This window comes from Grus americana, chromosome 3, assembly GCF_028858705.1.
Source record: "Grus americana isolate bGruAme1 chromosome 3, bGruAme1.mat, whole genome shotgun sequence".
Taxonomy (NCBI): domain Eukaryota; kingdom Metazoa; phylum Chordata; class Aves; order Gruiformes; family Gruidae; genus Grus; species Grus americana.
In genome coordinates, this window is record NC_072854.1 from 73,192,255 (window position 1) to 73,217,336 (window position 25,082).

At 39.6% G+C, this 25,082-nt stretch overlaps 1 protein-coding gene across 7 annotated transcripts in view; it reads right to left on the reverse strand.

Annotated features, from left to right (window-relative positions):
* Window positions 1-25,082, reverse strand: part of GRM1 (glutamate metabotropic receptor 1) — a 193,750-nt gene that overhangs the window by 34,912 nt on the left and 133,756 nt on the right. For all 7 annotated transcript variants that reach the window (XM_054822437.1, XM_054822439.1, XM_054822438.1 and 4 more), the window contains exons 5-7: window positions 12,756-13,002; window positions 5,878-6,046; window positions 3,871-3,997 (exon numbers count right to left, since the gene is read on the reverse strand). In XM_054822437.1, coding sequence (XP_054678412.1) covers window positions 3,871-3,997; window positions 5,878-6,046; window positions 12,756-13,002 — 543 coding nt within the window. The remainder of the gene's footprint in view (window positions 1-3,870; window positions 3,998-5,877; window positions 6,047-12,755; window positions 13,003-25,082) is intronic.

The following is a 25,082-nucleotide window of genomic DNA, read 5'->3' on the forward strand; positions in this document are numbered from 1 at the left end:
TTGTTGAAATTAAAAAAAAATCAGCCTGAGGCAAAGTCCTGACATGGAAAAATTCTGCTTGAACTTTTAATGTCTGCCAATGTCATATGAACTGAAAGAATGTCTTACAACTCTGTACTCTGTCTCTAAGAGTACTGTGCTGACTTAACTACAGGTAATGCTTACTTAATTACAGGTAATGAACAAAACCAATAGAAATGACAGTATCTGCAACTGGAGGTCTTATTTTATAAAGAAAAGGAATTCTGTTTTGCTCAAAGTGGTCTGTTCAAGACTCTGAGAGGTGAGGAAACCTGTTCTTCCAACAAGTATTTTTATGGTGAAATATGAAGGGGAAGCTTTTTATTAGAAGTGTGAACCTCTGGCCATTGGCCACAGCAGCCCTGAGTGGAAGTTGGCTCCTTCTTTCATTTAATAAAAGACTAAGAATCAGAAGCTCCTGCTTATTGACTAATACATACAAAGCTCTTCTTAAGCAAGAAGCCAGTCTGTGGTTGCTGGACAGGTTAAGTTTCAATGTGGGGTTTAAGCTTACTAACATCAAGCCACACTCCTTCCATCTTAAACGATATTTTCAGAGCCTTAGCCCTGATTCAGCATGGTAGTTAAGCCTATTGATTGCTTTAAGCTTATCCTGTGTAAGGTCTTAGAAATCTGTTTCGTTAAATCAGTGTAATTCCTGTGCACCAGCAAGCCCCAAGAGCCACATATGCTACAAACATTGCAAAAAGCTGCTTGCACTGCTTGTATCAGCAAACAGTTGTTGGTTGTCAGCACCTGTGAAGGTGGGTCATTTCCCAGCTAGGAGAAAGTGGGCTAGGGAACCTTGTTGAGACAGGGGGAGGATACCCAGGAAATGATGTACTTACAAATTTGAAAAAAAAAAAAAAGGCAACACAAAAATCACCCAAAAAAACCACAACAACTAACCCAAACCTCAAAAAATCAGAGAATTAGTGGCAAAAGCTTCACCGTTAAACATTTCTAATAAAAAGCTGTTTGATAGCTTTCATCTATTTTCCCTGCACTTTAACTATGAATTATTTCCTAGAGCAGAAGGCTAATAAATTTTTATTTTTTTTTAAATAATAATCATAATGCAAGGCCAATAAGACAATCCAGGATGTTTTCTGAGGTCAGTAACACATCCCAGGTAACCGATGGCCCCAAACCTTTATGATTCATTTCATAATAACTCTACAAAACTTCCTGTCCTATCTTGTTTTAGTGCTAATTTAAGATGATTTATGTAAACTGGGTTTACTAGCTTGACATTTGTTCTTCTTATATTAGATTCTGATGCTATAAAAGATATCTCTTCTTGGCACAAGGCCTTACGATTCTGGTTTTAGCAACTATTTGTCCAGTCAGATTTTTATAATCTGTGGTGAGAAATCCTTTGTGCCTGCTGATTCCACTTCACTGAACAAATATTTAGGGGAAGCAATCTAAAAAAAAAAAATTGTACATTTAAAATAAAATTAAAATGTCAGGAAAGAATTGCTGAGCAACAGAAACTGATTTCAAATGGAGAGAATGAGCACCTTGAAAAGCATGTCTTAGGAAATGAGTTAGGATGTGCTTCATGTTTCTAAAAGGGACTAAGGATTTTAGAGCACCCATCTGTGATGGAAAATAAGACTAAAACTGCATACATGTTTAGCATTTAAAATTTAAGGCAAAGGGAAAAACAATCTGAAATGCAAGATGTTAACATTGGTGTCTATATGCTATGGTGACTGGCAGGATACGAACACAACACACAAAAGCAAGCTATAAAAACACATTTGATGGGAGAAATCCTGGCAACAAAAGAGAATTCCAAATTAAATGGTACCAATGGTGACTCCCACAAAGTTCAGGAGCCAGAGTGTATCTATCTAGCTCAAACTCCCTTTTCTAACAGTTAGGATGGAATCAGCTTCTCTTCACAACTTTGTACTTTCTACTGCAATTCAAGTAAATTAATCGCAGGGATTAAAAAAAGAAGTTTTTTCCTCAATAAGACAGACGGAAGCTGTGCGGGAGCAGACTGCCATTTTGATGTTCTCTAGGAAATCAGTCGATGGCTATGCTGTCATTTGGCTGATGCTACTGTGATTTTAGAACAGCAGCAGTCCAGTCTCCTTGCTGAGAAGAAACACAAATCAGCAGGTCATCTACTGATTTCATTAAAAGTTAATAGATTGCAACATGCCCCTGAGATTTTTTCCAGCACTGATGCTTTCCTCAACTCCTTTCAGCAGTGTCTGTCATTTTGACATGCCCCCTTTTGAGCTATTTTGGGCAGCTGGTAGCACTGAACCATATTCGCTCAAATGCACATTGATCTCTCGCTATGTTCTTGTTCTGCCTTATTGATTAAAAAGAAGTCCCAGTTTTCTTCCCTGAATAGTAGATACAAACAATTCTGCAAACCTCCAGGACTAACAGAACCCAGTTGTCTACGGATATCTGCTTTAAAATTAGCAGACACTGGTAGCCTAGGAGGTATGAGCTTTTCCAATGGTCAGGACATTTATGAAGGATGGGTTTTCTGGTTTCTAGTAATACGAGACAATTTTCCACAATTGGGGCCCTTACAGAAGGTATTTTTCAAGAACTCCTCTTCCTACAACCCACTTATGTGAAACTTGGAGGAAGTGAATGGTCACTGAGATTTCTGTGTCCTGGCAAATCTGTTTGAACTAGGTTCAGTTCCACACTGGGGGAGGGGAGGAGGTGTGTGAGAAGTATGGGATATAGACAGATATACATCTGGGACGTGACCATAGGTTGTTTTCCATAGAATACCAAGATAGACAATGGCTCAAGTTTCCCATTTATTGTGATTAATAATATATTTTTAGCTGGAGAAGGGGCCAGCCGTCCCTATCAAAATAAATCCTCTGAAAGTTCACTCAACTTCAGCAACTAGCTTAACAGTATCTCTTGGAACTATTTAATCAAGGTTTGAGTACTTCGACTATGTGTTAAATGCTGCAGCAACATCTAGTTGCTAGCCATTCACATTAAATGACAAAGATGTGGTAAGTTGCACATTTGATCTTCAGCTAGGCAGTCAGATTGTTTCTCTGACTAGGAATGACGTCCTGCTGAATACTGGCAGCCAAGATTTGCAGATGCGGCATGGGGCAGAGGTGCCAGTAGTCTTTTACAGTGATACAAAGCAAACCCCAAGGTCAAGGTGATGCTTCTCAGTGCATTAAATCTATTTTCCTGGGGTAATGGTTACTGCAAAGCCCAGAGCTGGTGTGGAGGTTGACCTTGATAGGTACAAAATAACAGAAAGATGCCATAGCATACAACTCATCCAAAGCATATACACAGGGGAGACCAATTCTAGCTGTTTCCCTTTCTTCTGCCAGTCTTTCTTAGGATTTTGTTGACATTCCTCTTGCTCGTGGGTGCAGAGAAAATGATTTAATACCAAATGAAAGTCTGGTAGTGAGTTACTGATTGGCCTGAAATCCCAGATAAAGTATTACTAATTGCCTGGTAGAACGATCAGAAGGAGTATCAAGTCAGTCTGACAAGGATGCACTGAGCTCTTGTGATAATCACTGCTAAAATTGCAGCAAATGGTGCTAAGTTCATTAGTAGTCTTAACGGCTTTATCAATGCTTATGCTAACTAAAGGGGAGGAACAGACAGACTATGTCATTTCTTTTGGTAGAAATTTTGCTGTCTTTATTGTCACTGCGGTTGAACTGAGCCAAAAGCACTTTTCACTCACCTTAAACTGCACTGGGATGTGTGTTTAAGTATGTATCTTTGATACCTCTGCATGCTGCCACCTTACTCCCCACCACACACCATTCTCCTTGTGTCCTGTAAAATGGAAATGTGTTTGGAGGGACACGTCCCTACCTGTCAGGTCAGCATTCGGCCACCAGCCAAGCTCACAGGCTTTACATGTGAATTCATCCTGAACAAATTCATTCTCCTTGCAAGCAGTGCAAATCCAGCAGCAACTCACTTCTCCTTTCCTGATCACCTGTAATGCAAAATGCATCCTCAGTTAAGATCTTCTACAAGACAACACAGAAGCCACCGCCCCACCCCCCCCAGCAAACAGATATTACCTGCACCGTTTAAAATATGACAGGATTCCTGCATACAGCACATTTCAAATGACTAGAAAACATGAATCCTGATTCTGTATCTACCCCTGCGTAATAAAATTTGTGCTTAGGGTTCAAGAACAATCTCTGGGGACAATTCTATTTTATTTTGAGGGAGCAGTTCTGAGCTAAAAGTACAAAACCATTTTTCCTTTGGTACAGAGGCATGGTGAGTGTTATATTTTCAGTCAAACTTGGGAAGAGGCTTAATCTGAGAGATGGTTCAGGTCAGGACAAGTAGCTCAGCCCACGCTTAATATCTATTACATAGTAAAAAGCAGTAAACAAAGTCAAAGGTTAGAACAATGAGTGATTCATGCATACACACACACACACACATATATACACAAGCACACGCACACACACATAAATGCCAATTTACATGGAGGTCTCTTTGGGGCTCATTACACAGGTGTAAAAAGAAATTCAAATAAGAGCAAATTAAAAAATATACTGCAAAAGGATGTAATGGGTCCTAGTAGAAAATAAAACCAATATGCGGTGACCAAGAGCATGCTTTAGAACAGCTCTTTTGGAGACAAATGTCCCTGAAAGCTGGATCTTTCTCTGCTGTGAAGGCTGCTAAGTGTAATGATCCAGTGTCGAAAAGATGGTTTCATCGTCTTGACTGCTATTTTCATTATGCTGAGGCTGAAAGAAAGATTAAGGATATCTCCAGCTCATGGGGCTCCAACAAAGAGTCTGGCTCTGTTTGCCAGAAAGGAGGAATCCAGCGTTCTCTCCAGGATCTTCCTATCCATCTATATGCAGAGCTAAGTGCAATAGTGAAATACAAAATGTTTGTTTTATTGAATGCTGGCTTTGTGGGCTTTTTTTGTTAACATTTTCTCCTGCAGTCTGTGGACAGAGTCCAATAGACTTCAATGGGAGCCGAAGCTGGCATTTTGTATGCATGGTGTTTACATATACACACATACACAAACTGCACAGTCTCAAAACAGGGAAAAGATGTTTTGGAGGGTAGTAAATACTGATAATGTTTCCCCTCCAAGATTGTTGGAGTATGTCACTACGCCTTTGCCAAATTATCAATCACTTATTGCTTAGAGTAGCAATATAGAATTAAAAAGCTGCAAATGTGCTTATTAAATGAAATTAGAAAGGATGGCCTGCCCTGAGGTGATTTTCCTGAATGGGCTTCTTGCCATTTTAAACTTACTGCATCCATACCATTTTGATAGCGGTGGAGCATGACTTTATATCATCCAGACATGGCAGGTGGCAAATTATTTGTAGTTTGATAAAAGTGCTACTGTTTGGTAAACACAGAGTGATTTCATTTGTCTTTCCATACCTCCTGTTGCAAACATGAGATACAAATAGGCTTCTTTTTTTTTTTTCCTCCTTTTTCTTGCAGGTGTTATTGCTGGAACAAAATACTGGAATCCCATGGGTCACGTTATTTCAGGATCAGCCCCCAAGTGAATCACAGCCACTGAATGTTGTAGGCAATGACTAAGAGAAAATCTTGTTCTTTCCCACATAAGGTGAAATCCAAATCCTGTCACTAGAAGGTTCTGCATCGCTACAAAGGGCAATTTTAGAAAAAATAGGCCTGTATATGGGACTGTAAGAGTAAGATGTTAATCTAGGAGTCTTTCTCTACTTTTGGCTTTCCTGAAGGAAAGGAAGTCCTGTCCCTTGGCTTGAAAGAAGCTTGCTTGTGTTTAGGGAAAAAATGCTGACTGGTTATTCAAATTTCTATGGCAGAAAGTAAGGGTCTGAGGCACACCTTAATCTGGCCCTTCAAGCAAGGCTCGCTGCACACCGATCGGACCATTCCACTCTTATTCATCTGAATCCTGTAGTCGTCGATGTTGAGCACACCCTCGTGCCAGGTCCCAATGAGGACGTAGTCGTAGTGGTTCGGCTCTATGTACTGCAGGTTCATGATGTCATACCTGCAAGGCAAAAAAGAGAAAGTGAGTCACCGTCCTGCAACATGAAGCATAAAAATTTACCTCGTCCTTCTCCTTCTGCCTCTGCAAATATTCATAGAATCATAGAATCATAGAATGGTTTGGGTTGGAAGTAACCTCATAGATCATCTAGTTCCAACCCCCCTGCCATGGTCAGGGACACCCTCCACTAGACCACGTTGCCCAGAGCCTCATCCAACCTGGCCTTGAACACTTCCAGGGATGGGGCATCCACAACGTCTCTGGGCAACCTGTTCCAGTGCCTCACCACTCTCACAGTAAAGAATTTCTTCCTAACATCTAATCTAAATCGACCCTCCTTCAGCTTAAACCCATTTCCCCTTGTCATCCCTTAACACCAAGGACTAAATTTTCACGGAAACACCAAACACTGTAGGATTTGCAGCAGAATCATGGGAAATGACAGCACTGACTGCCACATAATTACCAACTGCCTGCCCTGCTTACATAAAACTGTGGGTAAAAAGTTGCATGTCCAGGAAGAACTGCACATCAAAGACAGCAAGCTCTGCTGAAGATGTGCATGCAGACGCTGTCTGGACGGTGTGGTTTTCAGCCATTGTTCAAGATGTCTTTAACATTTGCTTAGTGCCTAGATATAGGTTGGTTACAGTACAAGCCCTGCTGAGAGCTCTAAAGTAATCAGTAGAAATGCTCAAACTAACTGAACTGGTATTCCATAAGTTAACTGTGAGCACTAGTTCAACTATTTATTTTACCCAGCCCAGTAAGACGGTCAGGAAAAGTTAGCAACTCAGGCACAAAATTTACTTCCTCGCCCTAGGCAAGTAGGAGACAACTTCCCAAGGCTAATGTAAAGGAAGCATAAAACACTGCTACAATAAACATTCAGCTTCCCTGCCTCCATCATTGCCTTCCCTGTGTTGGACCTGACGTGTGCACATCCCTTACTGCTAATTATTCTGTTCCTTCTTTAGCCCACAGAATGTGGCTTGTGCAAAGCAGCAATTAGCTGTGGTGATTTCTTAGTAGGAAATAAACAAGAATGGAAGAATGAATATTGGAGAGTGCACAGAGAGGAAGAACCACAAAAGAGGCTGGACCTACAGCCTGACCTCTTGAGATGAGAAGCGGGGCGGGGGGGGAATTGGTTTAAAAAAGGACAAGAGAAAGAGGGCTGAGAACCAGAAATCAGCACTGGAGCTGAAAATCACAAAGCATCTTCTGTTTTCCAAGCCTGGGAGTTACTGCCTTGTTTTTCTCTACTGGATTGTCTCAGTCTCTGGGGAAAAAAATCTTTGGTTTGTAATGAGCATTGCTAATCTGCATGTGCTTTAGAAATGAAAGGTAAGCAAAGTATGAGCCATAAATAAAACTGGGATGCTTGGCTGTGGGCAAAGAGAAAGACATATCCATTTCTTTCTTTTCCCTTCTGAGGTTCAAACATGCAAAATTTCAACTCTTTCTACACTTCACAGAGGAAAGAGGTGCCAGAATTACTCTCTAGGTGTCTGTTTTTCTTGAGTCTTTGGGATCTCTCTAGTTAAAGATGACGTAAAGAAGTGCATATTATAGCTGTATTTAGACCTCGGTCTTGCAAATATGCATGCTTAGATAACGTCAGTGCCACTGCAGGGCTCCACTGAATCACACGGAAAAAGGGACTCTTGCCGATAAGTTCAATGGAGCTCCAAGCAGGAGGCAGGTCCATTGGCTGGCAATCGGCTACTAATTGAGGAGTTGCTTCGAAAAGGAGTAAATTTCAAATTCACTAGGAAACAATTCCTTCCCAGTTCTTGCAAAGGAAGAACATAAAAATAGGAATGCTGTTTTCAGGATTGTGAAGAATCAGGATAGCAAGAAGCAATAAGAGGTGGACACTTTATAATGTAGACTTAACAGACAGGAGTAAAATTAAGCAGGAATATACATGTTTCTTCCTAGCAAGAAGAGCTTACTTGGATTTCAGTATGACCTTGCATTAGACTGATACAAAATCAGTTACTCTGGGCTGGAAAATGAATTCAGAAAGGGGGAAAAAAGATTACTAAAACCTCACATTCCCTTAATGGAATTTTTGAACCTGCACAGATTGTTTTCATTTTTGCAAAAATATATTACAAGGCACAGAGTGGCATTAATGCAATACCAATCAAAAGTTGGCAATTTCAGGGACATGATTTTAGGTTGAAAGCCATTCTTATGTTTTCTTATAATACTCTTCCCTTTTCTATCAGTTATCTGTCAAAGAATAAAGTATGCAGACTAAAAGCTCTTACACAGTCTTGCATATGACAAGTTGTAGTACAATGTTTGCAGCTTTGATATGCAGCTTGAATTTTAAAAGGAGAAATGTGGTCTAACAAACACACTTGGTATATGAAGATGTGCATAAGTTCTCTATCCTTTTCTTTTCCTCAATGAAAAATTTCTGCTTTGAGTAAGGATGAGTCCAGTGCTGGAATACTTACCCCTATCCCCTCACACATGTACAGTTTTAACAGTTTTGGGCTGCATCCAAGCTAAAAATGATTATTCCAAAAGAAGTGGGTTTGACAAGAGTTGTGAAGCTCTAAGAGAGCAAGGACCATGGACGCAGCTGGATTTCACACATATATGGCAGCATTTACAGAAGCCAAGGAAACATTCTGCACATAAGAAAATGAATCTTTCTTTCAATATAATGGCAAGCTTTCCAGTCGGTATATTGGGAACTGATGTGACCAAATAGGTGGTAGCATATGAACAAGTTTTGGCTGGGACAGAGTTAATTTTCTTCATAGTAGCTATCATCAGGCTATGTTTGGGATTTGTGCTGAAAACAGTGTTGATAATATAGAGTTTTCATTGCTGCTGAGCAGTGCTTACACAGAGCCAAGGCCTTCTCTGCTTCTCACCCCACCCCACCAGCAGGATGGCTGGAGGTGCACAAGAAGTTGGGAGGGGACACAGCCAGGACAGCTGACCCCAACTGACCAAAGGGATATTCCATATCATATTATGTCATGTTCAGCATATAAAGCTGGGGGAAGAAGGAGGAAGGGGGAGATGTTAGGAGTGATGGTGTTTGTCTTCCCAAGTCACCGTTACACGTGATGGAGCCCTGCTTTCCTGGAGATGGCTGAACACCTGCCTGCCCATGGGTAGTGGGTATGAATCCCTTGTTTTGCTTTGCTTGTGTGTGTGGCTTTTGCTTTACCTATTAAACTGTCTTTATCTCAACCCACAAGTTTTCTCGTTCTTCTGATTCTTTCCCCCGTCCCACTGTGAGGGGAGTGAGCGAGTGGTTGTGTGGGGCCTAGTTGCTGTCTGGGGTTAAACCACAACAGTGAGGCAGACTGTGAGTCAGCTGGTCACAGGCACACTCTTACACTGGTTAGTCTGAGATGGCTGAAGTTACTTTTCTCCAGAATCACAGAATCACAGAACGGTAGGGATTGGAAGGGACCTCTGGAAATCACCTAGTCCAACTTCCCTGCTAAAGCAGGATCACCTAGAGCAGGTTGCACAGGATCACGTCCAGGTGGGTTTTGAATATCTCCAGAGAAGGAAACTCCACAACCTGTCTGGGCAGCCTGTCCCAGTGCTCAGTCACCCTCACAGTGAAGAAGTTTTTCCTCATATTTAGATGGCACTTCCTGTGTTCATTCACTTCCTGTGACTACTGCATCCCTTGCATCTTCTCCAGCCATTTCTGGGAATCTGAGTGACATGATTACTATTGAGAAAGGAAATGGGAAGTACTCAATGAAAGTATGAAGTTCAGCAATTTTACCAGCATGTTCTTAATGACAGTATAGCGAGCACATAAAGCTCTTGATTTTCCAGAGCTACAGCCACGTTATTTTTCCCTGAGGCAATGCAGTCAGTTAAGTGACCGCATTTGTGCCCTTCTGATAAAGCTCTGCTTCACATTTCTGCATAAGAGCTTTTCAAAGAAAAGATTCTGCACAGAAGAAATAAACCTTTGAAAAAGTCCCTCATGTTTTCTAATCTCATTTTGATAAAAGCTTGAAACCATGAATTGAGCCTGAGATAGAAAAAGAGTTATGGCTAAGCAAATGGTTAAGGTTCGATGAAGCTGTAAGGGGTTCAAAACAGAAAATTATGAGTGTCAGGCAAACATAACTACAGGCATCTCTACCTGCTCTACCCATGATGATTCTAACTAGGAGCTTGTGAGAGTCAGTTGCTCAAAGAACCTCACAGATTTTGTAAATAAAGTACAAGTAAGGTAGCTGCCTTCTAAGAAGGAATATTGATTTATTCCATCTTGTGAAGTTGATTTGTTCATATGATATGGTAACATAATACCAAAAAACTTCTTACATATTTGTGTGACATTCTTGCACTGTCATACAAAAGCTAAAAAACTAGGAAATTTCAGATCTGGCTCTCTCTGCTGTATTTAGATGTTGTATGTGGTTTTTTATCTTTTCATTTCGCTGAGGTATGAAAGCTCTTTTGGGTATTGATACAGTGGTATGGCACGTTCACTTATCCACAAAGAGCTTTTCCATGCGGAGCTCTGGAAACTCTAGGGCTAATCTGGAGCTAAATGTAATTCTGCATGGGCATAAACTACTGCTGGCATACAAAGATCTGACAGGCTGTACAGATCACATTTCATATACACATCACCATTCTCTGATATTGCCTATGTCATAAATGCCACAGACTGATACAAAGATTACAGCATGAATATCAAAAAGGTTAATTGACCTTTCGTGCCTAAGCTTGCTAACTCCAGCTGTGAAAATATAAATGAGGAACAACAACAAAAAAACCCCAAACAAATAAAAACCACCAAAAAACCCCCAACCCTGCCTGAAATAGCCCATCAAATTCTAAATAGGCCAGGGAATCAAGAGAAATGAACCTAGCTATAAACCAAAATGATGGATGGAATAAATTCTATCATCCTCACCTACTCAGAGAAATATCGTGATATAAGCCCTCCTATATTTTAAATTCAGGAACTGTTCATTCTAATTCAATGCTTGTTACTGATGAGAGTTGTGAAAATGCTCTCAGGTGACAAGACAATAAATAAGATTTGGGCTAAAATTGGAAAATTACACCTAAACATCAAATCAAATAGCTAACAGGCAGACAAAGCAGCATATGCAAAGCATGGAGTAATGCTTTTATGGAGATAAATAGTGTCTAATAAACTTAAAGCTACACTAAGCAGTAATTTCTCTGTATTCTTTAAACGATATGTACAAATATTTGATTTATGCATTTGTGTTTGACCGTGAAGGAATTGCTTGCCTCTACTTTCGAAGTCTGACCTAGCTCGTCTATCTCTTAGACTAAAAAAATCTAAAGTATACAGAGCTCAACGAGAAGACTAAACTGACCAGCTTTTTTCTTACTGTTTAAACATAATGAGCTGGTTTAATGTATATACTGTTTACATATAACAAGAAATGCAAATAGTAAAAACGTTGGTCAGTTTTGTTAATAAAGGCTAGTAATAGAAATAAGAGGTACTTTAAGGACACTGTGTCTTACAAATACTCTTTGAAAGCATATGCCAGACTGCAAACTCTTGTTCATTCCAGAGCACTCTCTTTGTGCAGTGTTGGCACTCAGATGCATTTATGCAATAAGCCCAAAGATGGAGTGAGAGAGTCTTTTATAAGACTTTAATAACTCAGTAGGAAAACTAACTTAAATGAAGTAACCCCTGAGTAGGTTTCAGTTAATAATGGATTGTGTACTCCAGCAGCTGAATTAAACTTAAAAAAAAAAGCTCAAAAATAAACCCATCTATCCATCTGGGAGGTGTCTCACTTAAAATACTTGGACAGAGCCCACAGAACTAAATGAAGAGGAAAAGATTTCTGTCACCTGGCTCCCATAAGAGAAAAAAAGGTGCTGTCCAAGTCCACAAATTTGGTGTCTCACCCATTGCTTGGGTACATAGTGTGTCTGCTAGGGAGGGGTAGACAGTAGCAGCTACCACAGCTGGAATTTAACAGACCCCAAATGAGTGAAACAAAGTACCTCCTGGGGAAAAAAAAAAAAAAACAAACAACACCCAACAAAAAACCACCCATATGACAGCAACAACAAAAAAAAAACCAAACAAAAAAACCAAACAAAAAACCCCCACCAAAACCCCTCCAAAACCCAATATTTGTCCTGCTTTACTTGGACCTATCTTTAAACCCTGGGACAGCCGAGTTTATTTGAATGAAACAAGGAGAGTACACAGGAGTTCATCAAGCAGAACTAGTCTCTAGCAAGAATACAGCACTACGTCCCAGGGGCACTTGGACCAGCAGAGATCCAGTTGGAAAAAGATGTCTTCTATAGCCCTACCTTCAACACCTTAGCAAGCAAATGCTTCATTAATTTCCAAGCACTTGTATTAGGCGTTATACGTATTAAAATCCTGGTGCTGAGCCCCAGTGGTACCTCAGACACCAAAAGTCTGTGAGATACAAGGTTTGTCCTCTCCTGAAACACAAGAAATGCTACAGGCTGTACTTAATTTGAGCTGTAGCTTTCAATATATCATGTGTTACCAGTGTTATTCCTGGCTATTGGTAAGACTAATCCAGATTACTCCATCTATTTCTCACAGTATGCATGCTATATGCTTCAGTAAAATAGCCAAAGAAATCTCCATCACCAAACTCAGCAACATTCCCCCTTCCCAACATCTTGTTTAATTAGCCGAGATGAAACATCTCTTTACCTTCCAGGGGCATCTCCCTTTTCATCAAACCAAACTTCTTCTCCAGAAACACCGATGAATGAGGATTTGAGGAGGAACTCCAAGAGCTTGCTGCCATCAATTGGCTTCATAGCATCACACAGTCCGACATGTCCAGGGCAAAGGGAATGATGCATGTTTTGGAGCCCATGAGCCATAGCATATATAGCATTGATGACAAATCCCATTTTACTGTCCTGTACATAGTTTTCTTCTAGGCTTTCATTGCCTAAAATAGTAAGAAAAAGTGTTGTTATGAATAAAAATGTAATAACATGAACATATGAAAAAGCAGTGAGAGATAAAAAGGAGTTTTCTTATTTCTGTTATAAAGCTTTAGAAGTATAAATGAGGTGCCAGCCAGGGATTTTGATTAAATAATAAAAAACCCTAACCACTTTTTTTTTTCCCCCCAGAAATCTTTATTTCATTGAAGGTGAGATGCCTCATGAGAAAGCACCAATTTAATCAAATTGTCAGCTTTAATTTGTTCTTTTTGGAATGTTTCTTTGTCATTTCCCAATGTTATTTATGCTAAGAAGGGCTAAACATCCCAGTATCAAAATGATGAATTTCAGCTAGAACAATTTTTTAAAACAATTTGCCTTTAAATTTGACTTTTTGTCACACTTGAAGATTTTTTTTTTGAAATTTTATGTTTTTGAGCACCAAGATAGCAATGTCCCTTTCAGTGTTAATAAGGAAACAACGTAAGTCAGCATCACTTCTCAGGCTATGAGAACTAAGAATTTTTGCTAAAAGTAGTAGTAGGCATGCCAATTTGGGATTGCTACAGAAAGTCAAATGAAGTTTGTAACACTAAAGGACTTTTTATGTAACCGCAGCTTAGAAGATCCTGTATGAGCAGACATTGAAGTCTCTGTCCGTTGAGCAGAAACAATGTGTCAGTGAAGGTTTTCCCCACACGCAAGTTTTAGCTCTGATCTGCTGATGTGCAGGCACTGCCAGAGGGTACCGTTTGTGGTTGCATTTCACATCAGACCCCGCTGGGTCCTGCGCCGTTTCCCAGCTTCCCGTCACGAGCTGCTGAACGCTGTCAGCGCCGGCCCCGAGTCACTGCGGACCTGTGCTGCAGGGCTCCTGAGGGAGCTGGAAGTAAGAAACCTCCCTGTTTTGTTTCCTTCCCCCTGAGTCATTTTATTGCAATATGCTCCAAGCTGCAAGATGCTTTTTAGCTGTAGACCTCCCACGTTACTCGGTGTTTAACAGGCGTTTGCAATCCAGTCTCTGTTACTTTGTCTAAGTAACACCTTGTCTACGCTAGGGAAGTAGGATGTGTGAGAGACTAGGTGTTAACTGACACTTCTCAAATCCAGGTTGGAGAAGATAGTTGTCACTTTAATATGAAGAAAAGGGGAGAATCTACAAGTTCACCGAAACTTTCAAGTGAAAAAATAGTTCCTTCCCCTAATGTAGATATGATATGGCTTTCAAATCAAATTATGAAGACCCTTAGATTTATCTGTGGAAAAGGCTCTGATTTGGTAGGTCTTCTCAGCTCGTTTGCCCTAAAACTCAGAAATGTTAACTGGGGATTCATTAGGATAGCAGAGATCCCAAAGGAGGGTATATCTAGGTTTCTTTCTCTGGGTCTTCCTCACACAGGACATACATTGCAACTGGGCAAGAAAGTCTTGCTTCAGTAACTGTTTTCCAGATGAGCTGAACGTAGCAAACAGTTGTGATGGTGAATTAAAAAATCCTTGTGAAAATAGCATAATCTGACCGAATGAGTTCATGCGCTCCTCTCTCTGCCAGACATTCACCACCAGCACCACCAAGAAAGGAGCATCTGGAGAAATATTTCCTAGAGACAACATATCTGCCACTTTCTTTGCAGGAGAAGGTTCATAGCTCCCATTCAAATCACATGAAACCAACACCATTCAGATCCATGTTCAGAAACACAGAAAGAATAGAAATCTTATATGTAAGCTGGCAGAATATTTACCCAGGGAAGTAAAGAGTATGCCACTACATGTACCCTCACTTATATACTGCATATAGTAGACATCTGTTGCCTGAATATGTTAATGTGTGCTCTGTATATGCTATCTCTAGGTGTGTTTTATCTGCTGATTAGTCCCTTAGGATTGATACACTATGAATTTATCAACGATTCTGCTTTCTTGTAGATAGAAAATGAATGTGTTCTCCATCCCTACGTGAAAGAGAGACGGAAAGCCCCTGAGCTTGGCACAGCTGTCCTCTCTTTCTTGTGAAGCTTCTAGGCAGCAAGTCATGGAAGAGATCACAAACTGACTGGGAGGGCACAGCACACACTATCAACTGTTTTCTACCTGAGAGTTTATCTCAGATACCTCCTTAATTTCACAATTAGTTAAAAAAAAAAAAAAAGGAACATAAACATCAGTGACACTTGCAGGAGATAATGGTAGCATCCATATGCGTTTCCTGAGGCAAGCATTCATGTGGCTGCCGGAGGTAGAAAACTAAACAGAGCTTGCCAATGTTTTAAAAAGAGGCCATTTCCCTCAAGTATGTATTAACTCAGTAAAGCATGCATTTGGTTTTTCATATTTCAGTATAATATGCATAACTCCAAAGATAATAAATATTTGATGGTGGGAGGATTTGCTTTTGACTAATTAGGAATGAACATCTAGCTTACATTGAGGCTTCAAGCATGTAGTCCCACACTGCAGAGGTGACTGCCTTAACATCACTTACAGAAATAAATGTACTGTAGTGGAAAGCAACATGTGAAGCATCATATGGTAATGAATTGTCTACAGATCAGTAACATAAACATCCCTATGTGTAAATAAGATATTTTCCAGTAAATCCAGTGTGAGAAGTCGTGCTTTACCTAAACTTAACTTCCTGCAGTCAAAATCCATTTTATTTCATTTTCATCATTATAAGTTATCTATATAATTATGCATTTGAGCTTGCAAAACTTCACTTCTGACAATCAGTAAGAAATGTGTGGAGTTTTTTAAACAAATGCAATCATGTAATTATATTCAACCAGAGACAAAACAGAGGCAATCAATGTTCAATTAAGTTTTCATAGGACAGCTTTTCAATAAATGTAAGAACTGTATTATGTTTGTTATGAGGCTTATCTGTAAAGTTGTATTTTTCCTCAGTAGGTCTTTGAAATGCAACAAAGGGCAAAGCAGAATTCTGGACTATGAAACTTTTATTTTGCCTTTCTCTCATCCTTTGGAAAAAATACCATTGATGTACAAAGACTAATTTGAACACTAGGGTTTATTAACATTAAAAATAGAAAAGTGTTTTGTTAGCTTTTTTTTTTTTTTTTTTTTTTTTAAGGACCTTAGTTTTCACTAAGCAAAGAAGAAGAAAACCTGTAAGCCATGTGAGTACTGGATTAATTGAAGTCACTGAAATTAGGCCACTACTTTTATGAATGACCTTGAAGAATTCAGGTGTCCTACATTTGATACTTACTTTCGTATTGGATGCAATGCAAATTTTCCTGTAACAATTTCATTTTAACAGTTCCTCAATAGTTTGGGTCATTTTTTCTTATTACAGTTTTGGGTTTTTCTGTCATTCAAATTTAAAGCTGAAAAAGGAGGAGAGTATACACACACATATACTACTAAACAAAACAACACAAAACAAAACAAAACCAACCAACCAAAACCCCAAAACCTACACTCTGGCTGCACACAACCGAAAAATGTTCCCAACGCTGCTAAGAGTAATACCTAAGTAGAGGGGGAAGGAAGACAGGACAGACCAAAATTTCATGAAACTCACTGTGAGTCTTTCCTTTTACCATAATGTGCCTCAAATCTAACCAATGTTAGCTTCAGCTAGGTACTTAGAAGGACCTGAATGTAAAGCAACCATGAATTTAGTCTAGTGCCTTTGCTGTGACGTCAGTGTGGGGCTAACTGTTCTTGAGAGCAGAGCAGGTACTCGTGCAAATCCCACTTGACGAACCGAAAGTAGGAAAAATGACACTATCAGAATTATGGCTAGAAATTAGTTAACTTTCATGTATAAAGTAAAGATAGGAAAAGTCTATGTTAATATTCAATAAGAAATTAAGCACAAAGGATTACTCATTTGTAGTTCTCAGAAAAGCTAGGGCAGGAAGGAATTTGGGATGGAAAGAAATGTAAAAACATTTTGGTTGGGGAATCTGATCAATACCTAGCCAGTTGGTAAATTTTGAACAAACACACACATTTGATAAAGAACACAGTCTGTTCACAGATGACTCTTGATTAGAATAAAAAGCCAAAATCTGTTGAATAAAATTGTTATAAATTATAATGTTTCATCTGGAATAGGCAGATAGTTTTATGGCTTGTTACTGTCATCTGCTGAATATTCAAGGTCACATAAAAAGATATTTTGTTGTCTTGGTCCAGTTAGCAACTATTATGAGAGCTATCATCTTCTCTAGTGGTCCTGACAGAGGTCTTAGAAATTGTGTATACTGCCTTTTTTATTTGTAGCGGTCTTTACCGGGATTGATATGCTTCGTGGGTAGGCCATATGAAATTTTAGCTTTGTTGCGAGCTAAAACATGGTGATGGGTTGCATTCAATATGAGTGCTCATTTACGGAAAAAAATCATTCTGGAAACACAGTCGGTGCTAAATTTCACTGGGAAGATGAAATAACATAGATCAATACTTGGGCTGTGTGTGTAACAACTTGGCACAAGGCCGTTCCAAAGAGTAGAGAGGGCTCCCCCACAAAATGCCAGGTGGCAGAGCAGGGCTTACACCATGAACTGGGGGAGCCCTACTCAGGCTTGCAGCAAACGTCCCTATGCATTGGAGAAATCGCAGAGGCAGATTTCTTATGCTCTCCTTCAGTTCCAACGTATGCCACCTTAACCACGGGGTGGTCAAACCCTGGAACAGGCTTCCTAGAGAGGTGGTCGATGCCCCAAGCCTGTCAGTGTTGAAGAGGCATTTGGACACTGCCCTTAATAACTTGCTTTCACTTTTGGTCAGCCCTGAATGGGTCAGGGAGTTGGACTAGGTGATCATTGCAGGTCCCTTCCAACTGAACTGAATTAAAAAATACCCAACTATACAAAAGAACCACCACCAACTCTGAGCAAACATGCCCATCTGGGTCTGTATGAGTTTGTGTAGAGGTGAGCTAGTGACGTAGCATACCCTTGGAAAACAATGGAAGTCACATATCTCGCAGTGTCTCATGGTAGAGATGACCTGACAAACTTTGAACACAACAAATTTGTGTCATGGGATCTTGCAAGGAGCAGGGCAGGCGGCCAACATGATGAACTGATCAGTCATTTCAAATCTGGATCCCTAAAGGTAAGAGCTAAAGATTATTTCGGCAACTAAATGACACATGAAAAGTGATGAACAAACTTAGCTTATTGTGATTTTGGTGGAATTTTAGGATATTTTACTTCTTAGAAAAATTACAGCACTTTTATTTGAATGCTTAATTATCTAATTATGGTTTTATCTTTGGACACATAGGAGAAAAAATGCAACATTCTACATTTCTGTTTTGTCACTGATTCCTTGAAAATTTTTTTTTTTCATTTTATTTAGTAATGGATAATCCTCTGAATAACCATGCCAAACTAAGATTCTATGAAATAATTTTTGCAAAGGGTTTCATTTGTTTAAACTCATTTGCTGTTATTGGTTCAGACATTTTACAAATATTGTCAGTTTACTCCCTCTTACATTCTATTTGTAACATCTCTTACATTATCTAACAACAAAGATAACAAAATTATTTAACAAATTTCACTTTAAGGCACTGCAAAATGAATAACACAGATTATAATGTCCCTAAACGTGATTAGTGTAAAGACGGTGTGTTCAAAACGTATGCACTAGCTGCTTTTTTGCCTCTTCATATCATCTTAATAAAAAGTGCTTTATGTTCATTAATAACGTATGGCTGAATGAAATCCTCACCTCTTGACCGTATAAAGAGGACTTTTGTTTGTGCCACTGCACTCGTTATGTCCAAATGTAAGTCACAGGCAACAAGTCAGATTAGTAAAAGCCAGTTATTCTATATGCAAACATCCAAACGCCCATCTGTTTCAGCCCACAATCAAATATACAGCTACAAGAATTTCTGAAGTTGTGTTTTCAGAAGTAACTGCCTGTTTTCCAGACAATTCCAGCTGTAGCTGACTGCCTATGAGGGGGAGGCCAGGAAATGCTACCTGGTGACCCGAACAAGTAATTGTGGATCAGGGCTGCAGGCTTCACTTCTTGTGGGCTGTCTCAATGACCTTGCTGTCTCTATGTGCAAGCTAATGTGACCGCAAACAATTTGTGGAAAAATTATTTATCTTTTGTGTGTTTTACCAAGCCAAAAGAGGGTCAGAAAAAAAAGGCTTTGTTTCAATATCTCAATTAAAAAATGATTTGTAATTTTCACGAGACAGAATGATAAGCTGAAAAATTTGTCACAGACCATAATAAATGCTTCATTCAACCTACAACAAATAATCCCATCATGGTAAATTATTGTTTCTTGTATGTCTTCTGCTCCCAGGAAACTAGTTGTTATACTGTTTTCAAACAAAAGCAGACCATATGTGTAATGGTTACCCCTTCACTTCCTACTTCGATATCTGCATCTTTGCAGCAGGGAGGCAAGTGCAAGAGGCAGCTAAATACACTGAAAGAGATGAGAGATAGGACATAAAGGGAGGATGGTAGAAGAGCTATCAAAAAGACACATGATAAACCAGGTAACTCAATTCCCATTGTATGTGAACTATTTGTTTGACCAGATGAAGCTCCCCTACTTGTCACATAAGTGTATGGAAGGATGTGTTATTTAAGAAAAGGGATCTTTCCTTAACTGCCTCCCGAGCATCATGTCACCAGTCTATAGAAAATAATGCAGCACTCTATAGAATTGCAAGTTGCTCTGCCCTTTGGCAAGAAGAGAGGAAGCAGAGCTTTCACTAGGGCAGCTAAAAGGAGGGCATATCTTACAAATACGGCTTCTAAGCCAGATTTCAAAACATGCTGATAAACATTTGACATCTTACAGTACTCATGAAGCAATAAATGGAGTTCACAGGGTTGCAGACTTCATTTTCAGGATGTCATTAAATCAGAAAGGTTTCGCTTCCATTCTTCAAATGGTTTTTATTTCCCCAAGCAAAGAGATTCAATTCACACAATTATATTTGATGTATTTTTCCCTGAAAAGCTAGGATACAATTACAGTTACCAGTTGAGATACCCTGCTATTTTCTTTCTGAGTACAAGGAAACCTTTGGGACTCCCAGATACTACTGCTTTGTTATATCTGGTGAATGTTGTTTTTTAATTGGGGTTAGTGTACTTCTATTCTTGTATTAAACTACAGAGCGAAGTGAAAGCCATTCAAAATCTGGGCATTTAGCAGAAGCTCCTCAAAAATTTGCACTAGAATTCTCTAAGGCATTAACAGGATGCTGATTGCAGCAATATTTGTATGCAATGGGTTATTTATTTTCACTAGCAAAGTTGGTCAAATAACTAATGAATCTTCTTCTCCTGGAATAATGATGATATTGTATTTTAGAGGGCTGGGGTTTGGGTTTTTTTTTAAACTTACTTTTGCCAACATACCTTTCACAGATATCAACTCAATGGCTAAAGGAAACCAAAGCATGAATTCAGCCATCAAGGCACAGTTCTCCTTCATTTCAGACGTATCACACCTAAACTTTAAGTTAGTCCCCTTTTTAGATATGCTATAGAACACCAGTGTCTTCAGTTTCCTTGTCTGGTTTTGTAGGAATGACACATTCCTCTTCAGTGTTTGAAAAGAAGTGTCTTCCTTTTGTATCTCCCTGTGTGTCAGAAGCAGTGGCAAAATATTTTAATTAAATTTACTTTCTTGGTTCTCCCTATCATGTTATGTAAGCACATTAGGGCTTTAAGAGCTTACTGTCAAAGACTCCGGAATGAGGCTGGCATACACAAATACAACAGTGCCCCAGTGAAGCTGAAATATTATGAGGCGAAATGACTGCACAAGCTGCTGACTCACTCATTAATCAGATGCAGGGAGAGTCTCAGAGTCGCTAGGCACTGGGCAGGAGAAAGGGGGCTGAGCAGTGCTGCCAGCCCTATGCCAAATCGGAACGCGCAGGTCCAGCCCATCCACCACGCGACTTGGGAGCAAAACAAAAGGAAACTGATCTCTAACTGCTCCTGTATTTCCCAGGCTGCAAACTTTGCTTGGCAGACACAAGAGTCTGAAGCTTGCCTCCCCTCCCTGCCCTTTCTGCCTCTCCCCATGGTCATTCAGTCTGTCACACAACTATATTACTCCAGGAAAAGCAGATTTAAGATGTAAAAACCAAGTGACAATGCACATAACTCATGCTCATGCTGTGGGAGATGACAAAGCTGTGTTCAAATATGCCAGTGCTCAAGAGAGCAGAGAGCTTTCCTCTTACATCTCCTTTCTAGTGACCCGAAGGAGCTAAGCAGGGATGAGAAGACTGTCATTTCCCAAAGGCTGGCTGCAGCTTCAAGTGAATGTGAAGGTTGCGCATGCCTGACGTCTGTACGTGACAGTGCTGAGCAGGCGGAGCACATCTGGATGAGATATTATATATTCACAAATACTCCCAACTGATGTGTGATGCTGCAGCCCCTCTCTGCCTTTGGAAGAGGCTAGAGGGAAGCTGGAGGCCTTTGAGGCAGCTGGCGGCGTGGTTTTGCCAGCACTGCGTCACTGGAGTGGGAAGCAGGTGAGTGCAAAACAGGCCTGTGGTGGAGAAAAAGTTCCTTTTCCCTTTCTGCATAAATCTGCATTGCCTGCTCTGTTTCTTGAGTTGGCTAGCAGTAAAAGGACTCACAGGGAAATATGATGCACCACCTAAGGGTCAAGCTAACAGCACAGGCGTCTGCATGCCAGCCATGCCAGGAGAGGGCTGTCTCTTCCTTCACCAGGCTGCTCCTGGCAAAGTGTAGCTTTGTACCTTCTCAGGTCTGCAATCTACATGGATTGTCCCCACACATTTGTAATTCCTAACAGTAAGAGCCGAAAGACACTGATCACAGAGCTGTAAAGTTGCAAGAATACGTGTCCACACGAATTATTCATAGCAACAGGAAAAAGAGCAGGAAACTGGATAACAAGCAGATAACTTTCTCTACAAGTTAATGTATATGACACATACTGTTAAGCGCCAGTCTGGAGAGATCCACTTCTAGCAGATGGCTTGACAGAAGCTCATCAGCCTAATAAAGCTTCTATAGGGGATGACATTATGGCCTGAAGACTCTCTGTTTCTTTCTACTGGGCTAAAGTTCTTCATAAGGGATTTTACTTAAGAAAAAACCTAGGGTTTATGGCCCTGTGAGGATGATTTGCTGAGATTCTTTCTCCTCTAAACCAGCCTGCAACCTGGTTTTTGAAACCTGTTCTGTACACATCCACTGCTATAAGCTGTTAAAGGCTTGGCAGGAAATTTTAGCATTGCTTCTCTTTGTTCCTAGCTTTTAGTGGAATGATCATGATTAAATAGCTCTGCAGTGAAGTCTGGTTTTTAATGAAATAGAAACTGCAGGATATACAGAGCACAGCTCAGTGCAGGGTAAAAAACCCAGCCCCCTTCAAAACAAAAAGAAAGATCCACACCAGTGATATTTGTGTGTGTTCTTGCAATGTGATCAGCTTGAGATATACAATTCATAATTGTCCACCACTGAAGCAACATAAACAAAAATTGGCAAGAAGGATAATTTTTAAGGTTATTGATTACCTCATTTTGGCTATTATCTTAATTTCTGTCCTTTAGAATTAATAGACTGGAAAACAATAGAGGAAAATAACCATGCCTATTTGAGATAAATCAAGTTCTGTATGTTGGACTCCCAGGGAAACACAGGTCAGTATCAATTCAAATGGTTTGAAAAGAAGCATGACTTTGTATTTGTGTGCCATCCTTTTCATGGCTGCATTCATGTGCCATGACTTACAACTGCCATAATGCACATAAAATTATGAATGTTCATTATTATACATGATGTTTGGAATTAACTCCATCATGAAGAGATTCAACTGTAAAGATAGTTTACCTACCTGATGATCATTAAAAAAAAATCAATATTTGGCCCTTCTGGCTTATGGAAATTCATTCCCAAATAAAATAGTGTGATCACCTATTGGAAGACGCATGGAACTGACCAGGAATCCTACATGGAATGTACTGTAATTCAGATAGTTAGGACATAACATTAAATGACATGTTCATTCTAGAAAAAGGCAACAGAGAAGATAATCTGAAGTGACTCCAGTGCCTTTCTTAGAGACAGAGAGTAATTATTATGAGAGCTTGACAAATAATTATTATGATTAACTTGTTTTTCTTAAAAGCCAGATTGTGTACAAACTGCCTCAAAAATGACCACAACATGTTCTATTATTTATTTGAAATTATTATCTAACTTCTTCAGCAAGACATTATTTCTCAGCTCCTATTTTAATTAGAAATTAATATTTCATCTTATAAACAGGAATAAAACATGCCAGCTGATTTTTTTTCTGTTCCTTGATTGAATGATTTGTACATGCAATCAGCAAAGACACTGATTTCAAATCCCAGTATAGCATTTGAAATCCATCTTGTTCTTTCATTAGCTGACTAAAATTTAATGCTGACAAAGGCATTTGAACAGTCCAGCTCAGCCCTTGCATATAAAAGCTACAGGCAATGGCACAGTTAATTTAATGAAGATTCACAAACAGGATGAATGGAAAGGAAGGCTTCTGCCCTGTCTGATCCTGGCCAGAGGCCATACTCTGATCTGGCGTTACAATCCCCCAGCCCCAATTTATTCTTTGACTTTGGTTCTTTCCTTTTTTTAAATTATTTTCTCTTCTTTTCTTCTGTCCTCTTTCTTGGGAATATGACAACAGGGAATTCGATTGGTTACTCTTACTGTGTGTCCTATAGCTTCTTCTGTCCCTCCCAGTTGAGCAATAAGCTATCTCCGAGGCTCGCTCTCAGACTCTGCAGGGTCCCACAAGTACCCGTGCTCCCAAAGCCTCAGGCACCATTTCAAGGGATTGGTTATTACAGAAACCTTGGAAGTGCCTGCTTTCTCTTGCTTTCTTTCCAGCCTTCCTCCAGTGCATCCTGGATCCTGACCCAGTCTCTCCAAGGACAGGCTTCCACAGAGCCCATTTTCTACGTGACCTGAACACCCGTGGAGAAACAATTAGAAAGAAAGAAAACCCAGCCTTCAGTCCTCCCCTCTCCCTCAGGTAACTATGTAACCTTGCTGCCTTGTTCGCACGCTCCATTAAAGACATATTTAGAACTACTATTCTTAACAGATCTGTTATTTGGAACCAGTCTAGCAGATAATGACTTGCTGCTACTCTTACATGAGACAGGAATGAACACAATTAAAATCTAATTCATTTATAAATTTAAAGAGATATTTGCAGATTTTTATGTTATTTGCCTAGTTTTAATCATGCTGTTCACTCTTAATTAAAAAAAAAAAAAAAAGGAGTTGAGTCAGATACCCTTACAGATATCCTATTATAACACACAGTGATGGAAAAATGAAAAGCACAGGAAATAGGACTGATTAAATTTCAAGTGTCATGCTTTTCATGTGAAGCTTGAGACTTTATCTGAAAGAAAGAGACAGAACTCAGTAATTGTGCTGCTGCTTTCAGAACATTAACCACCTTAGATACTTAAATTAGGAACCTGAATACATATTCAGACAGCTAATTAATTCACTTGATTAATACCTGAACTGCTCTAGCTGCTGTTGTCTTACATGGGAATTATGGGAGATTGGTACCCTTAAAAGTCAGGCCAATTTATCTAGGTCTCAGAGCATGCACTTCAGGAGCCTAATTTTGGGCATCTTCATCAGAAAATGCTGGTTCAGAGTTGAGAATAAGCAACCTTCATATTAAGCATAGAAAGTATTACCACTGAATGGGACAAAGAAGTTAATAGAAATCTAGTCTCAGTATACATTCAGCACCAGCACAACACCCAAAACTATTAGTCAAGGTCTTTAGATCAGAGTGGAAAAATATGATGAAAATAATAAAATACACATATTCATTAAACTATCCTCTCTGGAGATATATGCTCCTATCTGGTATGGAAACAGCAAATGGAACAAATCACCTAAACTGTTCTCTGTCCATTGATCTAGACCTGTAAACATCTAAGTACTCGCTCATGGTTGTCAGTGTATGGGCATGAGATCCTGAGGACTTCAAAGGTATGAGTCAATATCTCATGTTAACATCAGACCAAGTACTCCCTGCATGGTAGGATACAAG